This window comes from Centropristis striata, chromosome 11 (assembly GCF_030273125.1).
Source record: "Centropristis striata isolate RG_2023a ecotype Rhode Island chromosome 11, C.striata_1.0, whole genome shotgun sequence".
Taxonomy (NCBI): domain Eukaryota; kingdom Metazoa; phylum Chordata; class Actinopteri; order Perciformes; family Serranidae; genus Centropristis; species Centropristis striata.
In genome coordinates, this window is record NC_081527.1 from 14,691,012 (window position 1) to 14,711,382 (window position 20,371).

Here is a 20,371-nt window from a genome sequence, read left to right on the forward strand (position 1 = left end):
ATATTTTTTTCCATGACTGTACTTACACACATTTACTTGTGTATTTGTATTTGATATGAGCGTGTGTGAGCTGTGTCATGTGTGGAGTTTAAAAACACACACTATGTACATGATGTCATCCCTAATGTTGTCTTGGCGCCTGCCCTATCTTTGCTCAGAATTATTTATTAACAGCATGTAATGTGACACTTTAATGGGCACACTCACTGAATGCATAAAGACCTAATAATGACGTAACTGCATGTTGCTAACATGTCTCAGTCACTTAATTATTGATGCTCTTTGCACTGGACTGAAACTTGATTTTAGCTTTCATTATGAGACAAAAAAGGCTGAGTGGAGCCCGAGTTCCTTTCTCTTATTGTCTTTCTGTTCACTCGTCTCTCTGTGGGACATTCAGGGATTCACCGCTCTGTGAGATTCAGGACACCTCCCTATTAATAGCACTGTGGCTCACAGCTCCCAGGTCTCCTATTTCACCCAACTCCTTTCCACTCACCTGTCTGTCCCGCTCCCATTAGTCCCTCTGTCTTCCCATACTGGTTAGTCTTTGTCAAGGGAGTTTGACTATATGAAAAGAGTCAGGCAGGGGAGTGAGTAAACACAGTCCCTTTTAAATGTCAGATTATATTGATGTTTCCCCTTCAATAGGGCTGAGTTTTAACACAAGCCCTGGTTGGGAGCTGCTTAACTGAAAGCACCGCAAAACCTAAAGGCAGAAGTCTGGTTGTATTTTGGATACCACAAATTTCTGAACACTATTCCTAATGTAAAAATTAGTATTTTTTAATAATGCAGAGGGTCCCTTGCACAAATTACAGCATTAAGTTTCTGAAAACCTCTCCCACATACAAGAAAATGTTAATTGAATACATGCAACTGAATCGATATTGGATTGAATCAGGAATTGTGAATTGGAATTGGAATTGGATTGATTTAAAAAAAAGTGGTGATACCCAGCCCTACCCTTCAATAATATTATGCATGTAACTAAAGAAAAATGTATTTGTCTCAGAGACTTGGAGGACAGAAACTGCCATAATAGAGTAAATAACTAAATAATTGACTCAATAAATAAATTAATATGTCAACATATAATGACAACAACAAAATTATCTCATAAGATTTTAATTTAAGAGCTGATATCTTGCCATTTTATGAGCTATTTTTGTCGTTATCATTATATTTGTCCAAACAAATGTACATTTAGTTGTACCAGGCATTAAAATGAAAGAAAGTGAAGAAAACAAGGGTGGTCTAATAATTTTTTTCCATGACTGTATACTAAAGAGTATAATAAAAATGGTCTTTATTAATTGATAGAATGTGTAATATGATCATAACAGTGACTCAGCTTCATTTATATAACAAAAAACTGTGGAAATGTCCTGCTGTTCTCTCAATGGGGATCAACCTGATAAATATATATTATAAACAGAAAATAAAGTGGTTAAACTGAAATGGAAAAAAAAGGAAATCTGAAAGACGGCAGGTTAAATGAAAAAGGACAGAAGGGGATTCACATCTCACCCCTTCTTTTTCTCTTCGTGCCCCTGTTTGTTCCCTCTGGCGCTCCTGTTTTGCAGTGGGGTGAGATTTCCCTTCATATCACAACTGCCTGTGAGCCTTGAGCCTCCTACCTCCCCCCTCCTCCCCTCTCCTCCCCTTCCACCCATCTCCCCCGGCAGTCTGGGATTCCAGGGATGTCTCCTCCTGTAAAATAAGCTCCTGTCCCGTCCCCTTGCAGCCCAGAACTCACCATGGAGCAGACATGGATACACCTCTGACCGGCCGGGCTGCAGAGTCGCCCTCTGCACTGCAAACACCCCTATAGACTCTAGTGTGTGTCTGTCTGTGTGTGTGAATGTGTTAGTTGTGAATGTGTGTGTTTGTAGATAGTATCCTGGCCTGTTAGAGGCTGGGATGCTACTTTGTAAATAATTTTGAGATTATGCTCTTTTGTAGAAGGAGGTAGCATGTCTAATGGTTACCGGACTCTAAAACTCGGACACGTCATGACAGTCGCTGTCCAAGACGACTGTTAATTTTTGACCTATAACGGACATGTCAAGCCGTGTCGGTGCCCTGTGACCGTCATGTCTAACGGTTACCGTACTTTGTCACAGCACCTGAATGACCTGAAGAAGGAGAACTTCAGCCTCAAGCTCCGCATCTACTTCCTGGAGGAGAGGATACAGCAGAAGTACGAGGAGAGCAGTGAGGATGTCTATCGTACGGTGAGTACGAGGGAAGAAATGAGGGGAAAGCTCTTTGCCAGGTGATGAATGGGACAGTAAGGGGTGTGTGGGGGAGATCTTTAAGGGCCAAGGGTCCTTTTACTGACAACAAAATGAACAGAATCATTGATTTGTGTCTTAATCAGTCACAGTAGGTGAATATCATCATGACAGTATGTTATCCTGAAGAGTTGCTTTACTCAGGCACTTCCACTGTTTGTTGACCCAGCTGTCGCACTTATGTGGTTGAGGTGATGAGACCTGCCGTGTGTTTGTTTTACTAAGTGGCTGTTTTTAGATATGGCTCCCCTGTGAAGGACTACACATTCATTGTTCAGGAATGTATATATTTGATACAGTTTCGGTAGCTGAAAACACTCCAGCAGCACCTCTCTTTTGCTGTGAATTGTTTCCTTATGCTGGGATTTGTGAGAGATTTTATACCCTTAAATAGGAAAATGTGCATTCAGTTTTGCCCCACAGCCCAGAGACACTAAACTATATTACACTACAACTCTGGACATGTAGAGAGCCAGTGAGATACGCCTGTGGGCCGAGAATCGTAAATGCCAGTAAAAGGATTTTATTCCTTTGATAAGAAGTTAAAAAAGATTAGCTTTTCTATAGAGCTTAATTACTTTTTTAGTACAGATCAAAATGTTTCTGTAATACCTAAAAATGTCAAACTACTGAAAGTTGACATCAAACCATGGACAGATTGGAGTCCTTGTTTACTTTATGGACAGATGTACCAGCCTGATATGCTGTAACAGAGTTTCTGACCTGGTGATTGGGTGTCGCCCATGACATGAACGATCCACATTTAAACTGTTTCCTTGTCATAGTGTTGTAAAATGATTGAATGATGTGTTTCAGCTATCAGGGACATTCATTTAGTCACATTGACTCAATCTTTAATGCCACAGTAGTCAATGTTTAAAATTATTGATAGGTTTAAGGCAGTGTGGTTAACAGATTTGTATTTGGAACAAAGAGAGCCCTGATATTGGATACCTTGAGTTTGAGGTGTTGGAATCTGTATTGTGAGAGAAAAAGTTGGATCGGTGCAAAAATCAAAACCTTATTATTAAATGTTCGAGTCCTCTGGCATTATCCTGTTCCAGCTCCTCCTTTTTTCTTTTCTTTCTTTTTCAAAACCTTATTTTTTATCTATTTTTGAAGAAAGTCGCGACATTAAATATATTTCCCTGATCCCAGATAATCTACTTTTTGGCCAAAATGGTGAAATGTTGGCCTTTAAGCAAAGCCATCGTTTAAATCCAGTTATTTTCTGCACCAACTGTGACAGACCCAAGCAGTAGCTAATACGCCTTGTGGGTGTTGGATTTAAATTATATCAAAAGTTTGATCATTTCAACCAGACAGTCTATGAAGATACAAAATAACCTTTGGCAGTCTCCTCCAGGATTCTTTAGGAAATACTATGTGACTGAATGAGATCACAAATGTGGATAAGTAACATATTTTTTAAAGTATTGTTTTGGTGTTAGCCCTGATATCCCATGATACTGCAGTATGCTCTGCCTTTACAGTGCTGCTGTGCTGCCTGGCTTTAGTGCTGAAAGAATCTATTGATCCAAGAACAGAAACTGACAGTAATTGTCTTTGTTAATTGTTTGAGCCTTTCAACATTATCTTGTTCCAGCAACCTCTTTTATAAATTGCATATCTCTTGGGGTTTTGGGCTTTTCAGTTAATTTGGGCCCTGGACATTTGTTGATGGCACAGTTTTCTATTAAACAATTGATCAATAAATTAAAGACACATAGAATAATTGATAATGAAAAAAGCATTTTAAAAGCAACATTTTTATTCCTCTTCATCTCCCTGTGTGTCTTTTCTTTGCATGTGTTCATACCTGTAGGCTTCTGAAAAGTGTCTGCGTGTGAAGCTTGCACCTACAATAAGGTGACCCGGCTCAGCTGTTGTCTGTTTTAATGAGCCAGCCGTCGTTTAAAACACGCCCCTTTTTTTTCTGCCTTCATTCCAAATCCCTTCTGATCATCAACAAATCAAACTAAATGGCTGTTTGATCCAGCCGAACAGAACCGGAGCGTCCTCACACAATTACTGCATACCAGCAGTGATTGAGTAAACTGATCCCACGTCATCCAACTGGATTTTAATCCCCGCACTTCACAATCTCTCACTCTGAGCGGCTGAAGGTTAATCGGTGTAATCACTGTTTGGAGACTAAATCTTTGTTCCGTAGTTGTTATCTGATCTGAGCGTTTCTCTGCTGGTTGAGTGTCATGACAGTGTTCCTGATCTCTCTCCAAAGCATTTCAGTGTAATACAGTACAGATAGGTGTGTGGGTCCTGGGCACATAGTGATCTCTCTCAGAGCCCCAGAGACTCTATTTATAAAGTGGGCTTGAGTGCACTGATTTATTTATCACATGCATTCATACAAGTGTCCATATGACACAACTCATCCTGACACGTGTCTGTATGAGTTTGCTTGTTTCTCGAGACCAATTTTAAAGCATTTAAATTCAGTCATGTCAGTCCTTTAATACACTGTAAAGATTTAGAACTTTTTTTTTTTATAATAATATTTCTATTACATTTTCCAACATAGACACAAACAACAAAACACCGTCGCCACAAAAAACAAATATCCAACTACTTATTATGTAATATAGACAATACAATGAAAATGCTCTGTCCCATTACGATTGAAAGCGATGCAGCAAATACATATCTGGAAAGAAAGAAGAGTAATAATTAAGAAAATTACAATAATCTCAATTTCCATTTCGAGAGAAAATACTATGTTTTTTGAAAGGAAAAAAAAGAAGTAAATTATTGTTCTGCCTTGTAACCCAAAAACATCAGTTAGCTGGTTTTCCTCATTGCCATCTATCATCCCTTTTAATACAATACAATACAATAGTCTTTTACCAGCATATTTAAAGAAAGGTGCCCAGATCTTTTAAAAAACATCCATCTTACATTTAAATCTGTGTGTTAGATATTAGAACTTTTTTAAATTAATGTTGATTTATGTTTCTAACTAAAAATGTTTCTTTTTTTTATGAGATAGTATACAAAATATCTTTAAATTCAGCTATTTTTCAGTATTTCATAACATTTTATAGACAAAACTAACAATTCATTCATATGAAAAATAATTTGCAAATCATTCAAATCATGAAAATAATTGTTGGTTACATATTGAGAATCTTGTACTGAAAATTGTGCTTTCACTGTTGTCATTGATGCTGGCAGAGCATATAAATGGTTTAATTTGGAATTTAACATCATCAGGAGATGGTTTGAGAGTAAACTAGGGCTGCACGATTAGGAAAGAAAAAAATCTATTTGCGACTATTTTGACCAATGTATTGGACTAATTATTTGTATAGAAACATTGACAATGCACGTGCATGCTGGTTGCAAAAAAGCAGACCGCCAATAAGAACACTGTACATTTACATTTACATTTAGTCATTTAGCAGACACTTTTATCCAAAGCGACTTACAGGAAGAGTAAAAGCAAACAATCAAGGTATAGTGCAATAAGAGCTATTAGTAATCGCTACTAATACTGTAATCGCAAGAAAAAATAGCTGGCAAGAAAGAATACTTTCTCACAGGACTTTTTCTTTATTTTATTGTTGAAATGATGTCTCGATATCATAAAAACTTGTCACATGGGTATAGGCAAGTAAAAAAAGATATATGTGTACTTGAATGTATAAAATACTAATGTCTAATGTCTACCAAATACTAATGTTGAAGTTTTCTTGTGTTTTTAGCTGATTCTGATTCCTTCTGCAACCTTTATCTGTGACTGCGTATCAGTACTCACTGACCTGAAACACGCTGAGCGTTCAGTTCTGCGGCCGTACATGAATAAGCCAATGAGCTGAGAATTAAGTTGGATAAAGCTACAGTTTGCAAACTGAAAGTTGCAATAACAATTATAAAACGCAGAGAATTAATTTGAGAAAAAAATTGAGCAAAACTAGCTTACTGTATCAAACCTTGCTAGCATCAATTACTAGGTTTAATTAGATCCAGAACTTATTTTAACACAAAACACATTTAAATATGAAAGATTTATGTGAAAACTAACCTCATGCCTATTTCAGGGGCTAAAACATAAAACATTGAACTCCTTGACGTTATCTTTACAATATCACCTAACTTGAGTTAGTTTTATGATTGACAGGATCAAGTCTCTTTACATCCTTTCAAAATAAAAGCGTCCACAGGCTTTTGCATAGTACTCTATATATATATATTATTTTGCTCATGTATGCATGTAGCGATTCATTGATTAATTGGTCGTTAACGTTATAGATAGTCGAGTTGGCAGGTTTCTTTCAAACGCCCATCCCTAGCGTGCACAATCGTGTGTGATGCTAGAGTGACGTGTTCTGATAAGGGGTCTATATGATTTGCAGTATTGGAATTAATCATTTTTGCATCATTATTCTAATTTTCATTGAAAAATATATTTAAATGTTCATGGTTGGATCGTTTTGCAAGGATCTATACCAAACAAAGATGAGCAAAGACGAACAAAGACAGAGATTGTAGCCTGGGAAATTTGAATATAGCATATATTGGGTTCTTGTGATTCAATATTGCACTATTCCATATTGCAGTTACAATAAACTTTTGATTAATAGTGCAGCCCTGGTGTAAATTCTAGTATCTGTCAGTAAGTGATCTGTCACAAAGTTGCAGGTGCGTTTGGTCTGTGAGTGACCCTCCTGTCAGTGTCTCCCTCATCGTGCACAGTTTGGTTATTAGCGGATCTGTTGCTGAGGGCCGGCAGGCCAGCAGGGGCCAGAATAGCAGGTGCACAGTGATGGGTGTCTATATATAGAGCTGTTTTCAAGATGGGAAAACGTCTCTCTTACTGTAAGCCAAGTTGTTGACACACACGCACACACTGAGGAATACGTGTTCATCTTACTTGTGTGTTACATTATTTATTATTAGGGAAGTTGGTGAACCATTTACTGTGATTAGTGATGCAGAGCACATGTCTGGTCATTACATAAGTTGTACTTGCTGCTGCATATTACCTAACTTAGTACTGAACAGTTCTTAAAAGTTTAATTGGCTCTATGGAAAATTAATTATCAATAGGAGTGTTGTGTTAATGTAATCAAAGATCCTAAATACACACTGAAAATAAGTGTACACATAATAGAAATAGTTCATAAAATGCATATCTTTTATCCTTTACATACAATTATGTTGTGCCTTCCTTTTTTCTTACTCCACATTAATAATTTGTACTTTGATTTACTAAAATAGGATCATGAGAAGCTTCTTATGTTGTTCTTATGTTGTTTTTTACTTCACACGTAATAAAATAAATTGGTCACATGTGCATTTGTGGCATTGGTAAAGTGAAAGTGTGCGTGTGTGCATGTTGAGCCCTTGTGGAGCTTCTCACGAACATGTTTGTGTGAAGGTTTCAGGCTGCGTGTGTTGGTGCACGTGCAGCTCTGTGAGGTTCACAGACATAAAGTTCTCTGGCGGTGACATCAATAGACATGCTTAAAGAGGTGCTAAAACCTTTATAAAACCGAAAGAGAGAGGGATGAGGGACAGAGAGGGACACAGGGACAGAGAAATCAAGATGACAGACAAGAGAAAGTAAACGATCTGTTGAGATAAACAAACACCAGCCAAGCTATAGTGATAAAACCAGCTATCTAATGAGTCCAGCAGACAGATAAGCTGTCCTCTTTCTCCTCTCTAAGGTCGAAATGGAAAGAATTAGCCCCAGCAATCACACTGTTTAAGGCCTCTGTCGCCCAGCCCAATGTAAGAGCTCTGATTGGCCCTGAAATGTCCCCCATGGACCCCAGCAGGTAAACAAACTGTGGAGTTCAGCCTTTGGCCCCAGGGTGAATATCTGAGCTGCCCTGGATTCTCCAGCTCTAAATATACCCGCCATGAGAGCACGGTCAGATGTTCTGTCCTGATGATACACAACCACTCAGCTCTGATTCACACAGCAGACACAGAGAGATCAGCATGTGAGGAAGAGATGTGAGGAGGTGCTCGAGATGGGAAGAATACTTTTGACAAATACAATGAACATATACGCGACAAAATACTGCATGTCAAACTTTTTTTTAAAAAGAAAAAAATATATATATGTGTGTGTGTGTGTGTGTGTGTACAGAGAGCAGACACAGAGACAGACTGTTCCCAAAATTCTAATAGATTTTTTTTTCCAGCATGGTTCTAAGATAGACAAAATGTGCCAAATGTTTAATCATATTTCATGACTCACCCCATCCCAGCTGTCAATGTGTTGTTTAATGAATAAATAAAGTTCTTTATTTCGAACATGTAAAAAAGTATCTGTATATCTATCTATCTATATATATATATATATATATATTAACCCTAAGAAAACATCTTGCTTCTTATGATCATAATGTAAGTAAGAAAAAGGGATGGCAAAAAATTATAGTAATTTGCAGTAGCAACTACAACTTATGTAACTCATGACCAGACATGCACTTCACCAAGTTCCCTTATAATAAATAATGTAACACACGAGTACGAGGAACCCGCATTTCTAAGTGTGTATATATAGCCTACAGTATATATATGAGAAAATGATATCAATAAAAGACATAGAAAAAGAACATACAATTAACACAATCAAACACAACATACTATATGTTCAAAAAGGAGCAGGAAGAAGTTTAGACTTATTTGCTCCTTTCCCTTCTTCACTCATTCATCGTGATTGCTATAACTAACTCAGTACAAAAAATATAAATTTTTATCTCACTTTATATATTATTCGAAACAATATCATGTAAATGACAATCCCAATTCTACATACAACAGGATACAATACCTATATAAACACACAGTTAACACTTATCTTCTTCCATATACCTCTTTAGGAAAACATTTGTCGTTGTTTTAAACACAATTCAAAGGACAATTCAATATATCTTCTTTGTAGCGTTCATGTTGTTTTCCCATTACGACTTAAAGCTCATGAACACACTGAAATCAGAAGAACCTGATAACTGGGAGCATGTGAACACATTATTGGCCTTAGTGGAGGTCTGCCCTCTCTGTGTATTGTTTATATATTTTGCTGCAGCAATGACAACTCCAGTGTGCAAGGCCAGATATCTCACAGGAAAATACTTTTAATTTTGTGTTTTTATCTCATTATAACGAAACTTTACATAACTTTTCTTTTTAAAACTGACAGCACAAGAAATGAACAAGTCTGTATGAAGCATTGTTTGTGTTAGGGTTAGTTCCAAGCCAAACATGGTGGTCTTTGTAGATCTGCAAGTATGTCATTGTAATAGTTTCAGTTGTTTTTATGTAATTAATGATATGAAATTAAGACCAAATGGTCATTCATCTGAGTCAAGATTTTATGCTGGTGTTGGAGAAGAGGCTGTGTGTTGATGATTTGTAATGATGACGGGTGAACAGAAGACTGATGACTGTTTGTTCTGTTGCAGAACATCGAGCTGAAGGTGGAAGTAGAGAGCTTGAAGCAGGAGCTCCAGGAGAAACAGCAGCTTCTGGACAAAGCACTGTAAGTCAACATATACTTGAATTCATCATAAATATTTCTAATCTGCAACAATTACCTTTAATGAATTAAGGTTTCCCAGTTCATAAGTGGAAATATTGGTGTCAGATCAACTAATTATAGATACATTGCACCAAAAACAATGTTTTACTGAATTGACAATAGGTGACTGTCTTTGAAAGTGTCAAAGTGTACTTTAAAAGGTTCCTTCTGCACTATAACATCAGTAATGAAACAGGCAGGTATCGTCTGTCTACCTTGAATCAAATACACTTGTTTTCTTTGATCACATATATTTGATTTATACAGTACATAGTGTACCAGTGGGCAGACACACATGTTGCTCCAGTAATTTATTCAGAGCTTTTACACTCTGAAGCTTGTTTGACTTTTGGCCTTTGATTGCAAATATAATTCCTCTCTTATGCTCAATATTCACCTGTCAGACTTATGTAAGATGTGCGTGTGTGTATGTGTGTGTGTGTGTGTGTGTGTGTGTACACCTCCATCTATGGCTGTTGGCTCCGTGCGGGCCCAGTCTTAACTGCGGTAACACCTCATATCTCTAACAGCTCATATGTCATGCAGCAGCTGATAGCGATAACACACACACATGCAATACGGACACACACAAACCTTCGTGGATGGAGAATGAAACCCACAACTTAAACCCCCCGACATGTTGCAAAAGTCTTGTTTAGGATTATCGTGGACTGGCTGTAACAACTGCAGCTGTTGTAAATGTGACATGATGAGGAGAGAAACTCCTTTAATCAGGGGATTCATCCATGAAGCATCCAGCTCCGTGTCTGTTCAAAATAAACTGCTGATGGAAGAGTTGTTGATTATGAACACTGGTGATTTAGATAAAGCAGATGTCCTCCTCTACCTGCAGGGCTCTTTTTATCCAAAGGGCAGAGCTTGAACCTGCTGCTGGAGTTTAGTAGATTGCTTTCTCAATGTTGACACGAGGAGGTTTTTGTGGGTTGTTAGCATGGTGGCATTTCACTTCCCACTTCAAATGAATTCACAACAAAGTAAAAAAAACAGGTGACATTCATTGCCACATTGCCATTTTGATACACGGGAACCTATTTCTCCTACTAGACTATCACAGAAGATTTTAGGAAGGAAGGAAATACTGTGTGAGTGAGAGAAGTTTATTGTTCTTCGTTTTGGACTTTTGGATTTTTGTCCCCCAATGTTTTATGAAACATAGAATACATTTTATTTAAAAAATACAAATTAACTCTACTCCTCTGCCAAAGCCATTATTTTAATTTATGGCTCCCAATAACGTCTCACAATGAAATAGTATGGCATTATGCACTTCCTGAATCCACAGAGTCCTGTCATTTCTCATTTTGAGAAAATGTTCTTTGAAGAACACATAACAACAAGAATATAGAACATGTATAATATTGTGCAGGAGAGTGAGAGCTCTCTAACGATGCCTGTGATGACGAGGTTTAGACTAGGTCGCGGTACTGCTTGTTGCAATAGAACACAACCTTTGGTGAATTGAGGAGAAATCTAAAAAATATAGTAAAATATGCACCTAAATGTTTGTTTGCAAACAAAGTTTTCATTCCAGTATTCTGAAAGAAGACATGTTATGGGAGAAATAAAGAACCAAAACCTCAAAATTGACCAGTGCATGAAAACGATACAATACATTATTTCAATACATGAAATAAAAGGTGGATTAAAAAAGCAACCATATTTTCAGGTTCGGCAGCCAAACGCTGATGCCCATATCTTTTAACAGTTGCAGCTGCTGAGCCCTGCAGATGGCTCTGCATTACTGCTGAAATCAACAGAGGTGCTGCCTAAAGGTCAGGGCTGTTGACCTTTAATTGGTATAGTTCATCGCTCTTGGAAAGGATAAATCAGTTCTTATTACTGGTCTCTATTTCTGTTGCTGTTGTCACTCCCTGTATACACATCCTGTCGTATTGTTACAGTGTGACCAGCACTTGTTCTTGCCTGCACTGATCAGTCTTATCTGACAGCTTCATGAACTTGAAGCCTAACAGCGTTTAACAGACCAAGATTTCTGACGTCTCCCAGAAAGGCTGGTGCTTCCCACGTCCACTACACATTTGTCCACGAGACAGACATTTGCATTACTCAGACTGGTTCAAAATATCCTAGTTATTTGAGCTGTTGCATGCGGTGGACAGAGTTAAAAACGTATGTAGAGAGGGTCCAGGGCAGGGCTCATGGCGACACAGTGGCGTGTGCCATTCTGGGAGCAGAAATTCTGGGATAGTGTTGTTGACTGACTAAGTGATTCAGACAGATACTCACACAGTTGGGGTTCAAAGGGGTGAGGGGGGCATTTACGTCATGAGTCAGGAATGCAAAAAAAACCAGGAATGACAGGAATTTCTCATTTCAAAAATGTTCAAATGTTCATGTACATACAGATGTTTGTAGCTTTCACAGTGTGTATAAACTGAGTGTGACACCACAAAGTGAAGGTCATTAAAACAGGGGAAAAGGACCCAATTTGCATCCACTGCTGTTTACGTCAAGCTTATCCCCACTTTTAGACTCTGTGACTCTCACTAACAATGAAAATATAAGCCTACATCATGGGTGGGGCAACTTATTTGATCTCTGCTAAAAGTGGAAGGGTGTCAAGTATCCCATGAGCACCGTAGCAGACAGGAAAGTGATGACATCATTGTTTCTTGGCTCTCCGTCATGTTCTGATGCTGAACGATCCGACTACATCTGTGTGTCCGTTAGGGCTGGACCTAATGTCATTTTGTTTCCACATTCAAAGCTTTTATTGTTCTTTTTAAATGCAGTTTTGAATGTCTTTCATCATATGTTATGACATCATCATCACCGTTTAAAAAACCTGAACAAAATCCTTTCATTGAAAAAAGTGATTCATCAGATTAAATGGGTTAGTCTTTTTTATTAAATCAACTTGATTTAATTAATATTGGTGCTGTTAGATTGCTGTCAGAGCACCCTTTGTGTGCCACGAGCGAAAAATTTTGTTTTTGAAAAGCCAAAAAAACAAAAATATGGATTGAAGCAAAAAAATATTCTGTTGGATAAAAAAATGAAAATGAATTTTTTATAAATGATTGGAAGCAATCCCACACAGCCACTGCTGAAATCTAATTCTGCAAATAGTTTACTTCAAATGATATTAATGTGGCCTAATCGTTTATCTATAACTGTGCAGTATTCAAATGTTGATTTAGAATTTGAATACATAGTTTTGAAGGGTTGAAATATTTATTACAGCCCTGATGTGCATACAGACTGGGTTAATTTGTGCTCTTTTCATTGATTAATTCTGATTTGTCTATTTCCCTGTTGGACAGCACAACAGCGGAGAGCTTGACCAATCACAATGAAGCAGAGCTGCAGAGACGATGTCGGGAGAGACAGCAGGAAATCGACCACATGGAACAAGTGCTTGAGACCAAGTTCCAGCTCCTGCAGGAGGTTCGTCTGCTCACACCTTCAGCTAGTTATTCTGACACACAAGTGACTCCAATTTATTAATCATAACTCTTTTTGTGTCCAGGAGGCCCAGCTAGCACGCAGCGAGGCTGAGCGGTTGGCCTCGCTGGCTGGATCGCACTCCCACGCCTCCCTCCTCTCCCTAGACACCCCCATGGAGGACATCCCAGAGGATGAGAGGCCTCCGAGCATCCTGTCCCCGTCCAACACCAACAAAGACAGGTGCAAAGAAATCTCCTGAGCCACCATCAATATCAAACACACTGTATCCACCTCCCGGTCTCACTGCTGATGTCCCTGTCTGTATTCAGGTTAATAGAGCAGCTGACCAAAGAGCTTTGCTCCAAGGAGGCGCTTATCACAGAGCTAAGTGGAGAGAAGAAGACACTCACGCTCAGGGTGGGAGAGCTGGAGGGGCAGGTTCACGAGCTGTCTTCATCTCTGCTGCAGAAGGACAAGGATGTGGATGTATGTACACTTTTTATTCCTGTTTCAATTCAATTCAATTCAATTCAATTCAATTTAATTCAACTTCATTTATAGAGCGCATTTCATGCACAAGACAGACTCAATGTGCTTCACAATGTATATACATAATTACAGTTAAAAAACAAAACAAAACACGGGAAAAACAAACAAACAATTAAAAAAATAAAATGAAAATAAAAATCAATTACAAATCAATTACAAATTAATTGAAGAATGCAGGTAGACACGCTATGCCATATTCATCACATATACATTTAGTTTTCAATGACAGAATGACAAAAAATCCTTAGAGGTGGCATTCTGAGGAATTTCTCTGAACCGAGGAAGTGTCCAGTAAATTTGTTTGTATCAGCTAATTATCCCTTAATATATGCATGGAAAATATATCCCTGCATTCCTCTGGACCACCATGTCTCCTCTGGTCAGACTTCTATTCTAGAAACAGGCTCCTGAAGCAGCATATGTGACATTCCCAAATCTTATTTTAACAGCTATTCATGTAGGTCACAGGAGCTATTAGTGAACAACAACAAGCACACACACTGCAGGGGCTCACATACAGAAATACTGACACTCGTGAAGTATGATGTCATCCACAGAAAATAAGAAATTTCTGTGGAGGTTTATTCTTTTCCATAATTTTGAGATTGTTTGTAGTGATTGTAATGGTTCTCCGCTTTCTCCTTTATTTCAGTTTTATCAGGAGGAACTTGGTCGAGAGAGGCTGCGCATAGAACAGGAGATGCAGGTACGTGAAGCTCTGCATTTCTAAGTGTGTTGGTTCCTTTGTCCTCACATGTTATTATATTCTTCTCCACTAAGTGTCAGAGCAGCATCACAGCTGCCATTGTTCTCATTCAGACAGACTCTGCCTCCTTTTGGAGAAGTGACACGCAGCATTTCTACACAAGAGCCAACATCTGTCGATAAAACATGACACATTTTAAAAACTAAAAATGTACCATAGTGTTTAAGATAGATAGAGGTCAGAAAATTTGCAGTATGGCTTGTTTGGAGCTTGTGGTACAGAAACAACCAAATGTTGTTTGAGCATTTTTTCTCAAATGTTCCAAACTAAAAATACTCTGCAGAATGTTTTGTACAGAAATCAACATAATAAAATCAATACAACTGCTCTTTGAATTATATTGTCATGGAAAAAGTGAGTAAACATCAAGTGAAACATCCTGTGGTGAGCTGAAGTGCTTCTCTTTGTGCGCTCCAACCCTGAAGGTTTCATTAGTCATGAACAGAAGCTTAATTCAATTTGAAACGACATAGATCTGTGCTGATGAAAAAAACAGCACTGAGAAGCATGGAGCAGAAAGAAAGTGCTTAGGAGTGTAATACTGCAATGGATGGAGCATCGTGTGAATGAATGATCTTATAGGGGGTTTACCTCATCACACAAAGTGCCAGAATCTCATTACATTTACAGGCTTTAGCTGCACTGTTATCCCCAAGGACACATTTCTGATGTTGAATGAAACTATAAATGGAGAGACCATTACCTTTATGCCAGCTCCCTCTACCCAGAGGGAATCTTTGCCCTCAATTTGTAGTTCTGTAAATCAATAATCATAACCACGGTCAGCTTTATTATTCATCCTTCCGGTGCTGTGCAGTGAGTCAATCCTGATGTTGGTTTGTTGTAAATTCTCCACCTCCTCTGACAGACATATTGCTGGACAGGATGCACTCAGAGCCATATGAGATCAAACTGATGTCAAATATACAAAATATAATAAGCCCACTGTTTGGTAGCTACAACAAACTATATACAGTATATTACTTTATCATAAGCAGATTTGAAGGATCAGTGTTTTGGGTTTAGTGGCCTCTGGTGGTGAGGGTGCAGATTGCAACCAACTGAATACCCCTCTGCTCACCACTCCCTTTCCATGCATGTCAAGGAACCACAGTGGCCTTCAGGAACCGTAAAAAAAGGAAATAGGACCTCTTTAAAGCTGGTGTTCGATTTGTCCGGTATGCACTACTGTAGAAACATGGGGGTGAAACATGGCTGACTCAATGGAAGAGAGTGGTATGTTTCTGTCTGCCTTTTTTACCAGTCACAACTGTGCAAGATGCAGTCATGAAACTGTGTGTAGCTGAGATCAAAATAAAGGCCAAATTCAAAGGTCAGGCAAGGGTGCAACAAACACACACACTATATGTCCCTTGGTGTTGCAGCTGGTGTGCTCCCATCTGTACTGTATAGGTCTGTCTCCTCTTTAAGGCACTGCCTGACTGAGTGCTGAGGACTCAGACTGAGTCATCCAAACTGCTTGTAATTCACAATTTTGCCATTCGCCATCGGCCCAACAGTAGTGCAGTGCTGCTTTGTGTTATTTATCTTTAGCCTGAATGCGTCACAATAATTGTTGCATACACGTTTGTTGTTGGGTGAGGTCAGGTGTTTTAACTTGTAAATCAGTTGTGGATAAAGGATGCAAATGTGCTCGGCAGGCATGCTCTCTGCTCAGATTTCACACTGGATGCATTTGTGTGTAAATGTGTGCATATGTGAGTGTGTGTCTCGATTAGTGTGCACAAACCTAAACAAAGCTGAGTATGTTCAGTGATGGACAACTACGCGGTTTGGACGAAATATTTATTCAACAAAGAAACAGTGAGCTAGTGTGACAAGACTACATATGATATATAAGTTCATATGATATGCAACATTTTGTGTATGAGTGTTTGTAAAGATAAGAAAGAGGAAGCCTTTATGTGAGTGTGACGAGGACAGGATGTGTGAAATAGCAGTCTTTTGAAATGCAGGTTTTTGGGGCAGTGCAGAGGACATTTGCCAATGCAGTTAACAGTCGTTTGTATGTGTTGCATATGTATGCACAAGAATTCAATAAGCATATAGACATGCCAATTTAGACAATTTAGAATGACAATGATTCCGTATTATCCCATACACCATGAAACATATTTTTTATTTTTTTTTATTTAAGGAATTCTGAAACTGTTCATTCTGCATTTGGATATACCCATCAAGAGCATGCGAGGATTAATGTTACAGGGGTCGTATTGTGTGTGGCGTGTGTGTGTACATTCCCATGAGGTGCCTTTTTCATACGTGCGTGTGTGAATGCAGGCATCTTGCTGGTTAGCGGTTTAGCGTGTCTGGTTTCAGCCGGGTTGTCGATAGGTCAGGTTGACCTTTGAGTGCTGAGCGACCCCCAACACTGATATCAAGTTGTGTTGCTTCAGACAGACAACCGCAATAAGAGCTCGTAATTAGTTCCCCAGACACCACAGTCATTCAGATCCAATCTATGTCTGGAGAGAGAGGAAGAGCCAGGAAAGAAACAACATCTGAAACCTCTTAAGACAATTATTTCCAGGGTTTCCTTTTCAGGAATAAATTGTCGTAACTGGTCCATCATACACAACTTAATTCACACAACACACACTAAACATCTAATCAAAAAAGAAGAAATATCTTGTGTCCAGAGTGAGTATTCAGCTACATTCTTCCCATGTGTTTTTATGCTTTCTGCAACATCCTTGAGGCAAATTCTAACAAACATCTGATTGAGCAAAAAGGACTCATTAAAACAATCAGCAATCAAGGTTCTAGAAGCAGAAACAAGTAGTCAGACTCACACATTAATGAGGATGCACCAGTTCTGTGCTCTGGTCTGAAGCAGCAGATCTGCTTTGAGCATGAGAGTATATCGACAGACGACCGGGTATTTTATACTGCATATCTACATAGACAGCACGACAGTGTGACCATCTGTTTGCGTGCCCTCGGGTAAACAAAAATTGTGGTTACTGCAGAGATGCACAGTCAAATGAATGAGAAAGGATCGGTTGTGTGACCATCACAGTGAGATCACTGTTGAAATATCTGCACCAGGGCAACGAGTTATACAAACAACTCTTATATTGAGGAAGAGGCATGTTTTGAGACAAGTAATGTCGGTCTGATGACGGCTCCATTAAAGGACAAAAACCACCATATCAGTGTGATTAACAAAGTTTAGTAAGCTCAGTTACATGCCTGCAAGTTAGCAAGTCAACTAAGTGATCTTTGTGACCAACAAATTTATAGAATTTTAATTAATTTAGCATTAATGCTTTGTAATAAACAAAACCTACTGGCATGCCTTAAATATCATGAATTCCACTTGATAGAGGACAGACAGCATTTTTAGCAGCAGTAACGCAGCTGAAACCTTTTAAATATAAAAACTGACTCAAACAATGTATCCATTATTAAACTGATAATCTGTGAAGAACCGATTTATACTGCCAGTACGATGATGACCTCTATTCAACATTTAACTTCATATGTAACGTCAGGCAATCTTTACCTCACCACACAGCAGCTTAACATCTTCAACTGCCATGTTGTCATGGATTTTTATTGCTCACTGACAACACACTTTTGTCTTGATGATTCAGAGCCTCTTTCCCAATAATAAACTAATGACTAACGATAAGGCAGGTGACCCTGGATTCATGAATTGAAATAGAAGAGAGAAAGAAAAGGATTAATTTAATTTGTCGGCTTAGTAGTTTTGAACTATTTGTAGTGATCAACTGAAGTCAGACTACAGTTACATAATCTTTTAACCTTTTGATTCCTTTTGAACAGGCAGTGGTCTTCTGCCTTTTAGTTTATTATTTTAAATTTTTATGTAATTGGGGGGTTTTGCCCATCTAGTGTTTTATAATTTGGGTATTTTATTTGTTTGTTTTTTTCCCCATTAAGGATTTTTTAGACTGCTTGGGCTTTGTGTATCGACTGATGCCAGTTTAACATTAATAAGTTGTATGTCTCACTTTGTATCAGAATACATTGTGCACCAATTAAATAAAAAAAAAATCTTCATAATAAACAGAAATTAACATTTGAGCGTAAAATGTAAGCAGTTTATAAACAGAATTTGATTGAATAGACTACAGGCGATATTATTATCATTGTTATTATTATTATTATTATTTCTATTATTATTATCTTAAACTCTTCTTTTACTGTATGTGATAAGATATTAGTTTTGTACAGTGCATAGAGTGAAGTTAAGTGTAAACCTTATACAGAATTGTTTTAATTGTTATAAATAATCTTATTTTATCAGAAATATTATACACAGGCTTGCATTGTAATCGTTTTTGGAAAATGCTATGAGAAAACTGTATGATCATACAATCATACAGGAATGAATTAGAATTTTTTTTAAATAAAAGAAAAAAATAATACAATAGAATATATTCTGTCTCTACTCTTTAATTTTACAGAGCGTCACTAATGTTACCATGCTACTGAGCATTTCACCTGTTCAGTCAGGCGAACAGAGCTTAGTAAACCGGGCAGGAGGAAGTAACAGACTCCCAGGGGAACATTACTCCGTCTCTTTAGTAATAAACCCCAAATATAGCAAATATTCTCTGGGTTTACATTGTACTGTGTGTTTTAAAGTGGAAATGGCCGTTTTTAATCGGAACCATAGAGGATATAAAATGATGAGCATCTCTGCCTGGCTGCACCGTGCTCCTCCACCCCCCTGTATTCTCTGAATGGTGCGCTCCACCGCTGCAGGTCTGGTTCAGGCAGCCACATCGTTATCAGCCCGGAGGATCTCAGACCGCACGAAGCACGGAGCCCGGTGAGCGCGTGTTTGCCTCTCTGGCTGTCCGTCAAGGCTCTGAAATGAATGAAAAGTCTCTTCTTCGGACACCGGGGAAAGACTCAGAGGACCGTCCCGGGACGCCGGTTTCTCTTCCGTGTCAGTGTCCGGATTATTACCGAACACCGGTCATTATTAACCTGAAGGCGAGCGGTGCGGCTCGTGTGTCTGTGACAGCCTACTGATGGTGCATAGGCGCGTGCGGTGCTGTTGGGAAATGCGAAACAACGGTATGGTGACGGCGCGAGGACGGTTTCCAGATAAATACTGCATCTAATTGATGAGAAATTCACATGACTGTGCGTCTGTGGGGGTGTACGCCATATTCCCGATGCACCTGCTCCTCCAGTAAATTATCCTGGACTGATGGATATCTTTTAATGACAGTTTACCTCATGGGTTACAGTCCTGCCAAAAACCTAATGTGGAACCATTCTCTACAAGCATATCTACCTCATCATTTCATAAAATTTCAAGCCATTGAATTTAATGCCATAGCAAGGATCAATTTCAGATGAAAAAGGCTTTTATTGTGCTCTAAAGGCATGTGTTTACTCTAAAACAGTATGCTGTTTTGTGTTCACGTGGGATCAAATGCATCATAAGGACTCAGGTGTCCTCATGTCAGAGTAAATAAGGATAATTATAAACCTGTGGAATGCTTGATCTCAAGATGAAGGAGACGTGTCGCATCTGTGGACGGGAGCTCTGCGGTAACCAGCGCCGTTGGATCTTCCACCCCACCCCTAAGCTCAACCTGCAGGTGCTGCTGTCTCACGCTCTCGGGCGAGAGCTGACCCGGGATGGCAGAGGAGAGTTCGCCTGCTCCAAGTGCACCTTCATGCTGGACCGTATGTACCGCTTCGACACAGTGATCGCCCGCGTGGAGGCCCTGTCCATCGAGAGGCTGCAGCGGCTCCTGCAGGAGAAAC

At 38.8% G+C, this 20,371-nt stretch overlaps 1 protein-coding gene across 1 annotated transcript in view; it reads left to right on the plus strand.

The window, feature by feature from the left end:
- The window catches only part of LOC131979968 (myomegalin-like), a 56,063-nt gene that overhangs the window by 9,827 nt on the left and 25,865 nt on the right, over positions 1 to 20,371 (plus strand). The window contains exons 4-9 of the mRNA XM_059344057.1: positions 2,127 to 2,237; positions 9,737 to 9,813; positions 13,158 to 13,281; positions 13,364 to 13,521; positions 13,611 to 13,767; positions 14,483 to 14,536. Of these exons, the coding sequence (XP_059200040.1) occupies positions 2,127 to 2,237; positions 9,737 to 9,813; positions 13,158 to 13,281; positions 13,364 to 13,521; positions 13,611 to 13,767; positions 14,483 to 14,536 (681 nt within the window). The remainder of the gene's footprint in view (positions 1 to 2,126; positions 2,238 to 9,736; positions 9,814 to 13,157; positions 13,282 to 13,363; positions 13,522 to 13,610; positions 13,768 to 14,482; positions 14,537 to 20,371) is intronic.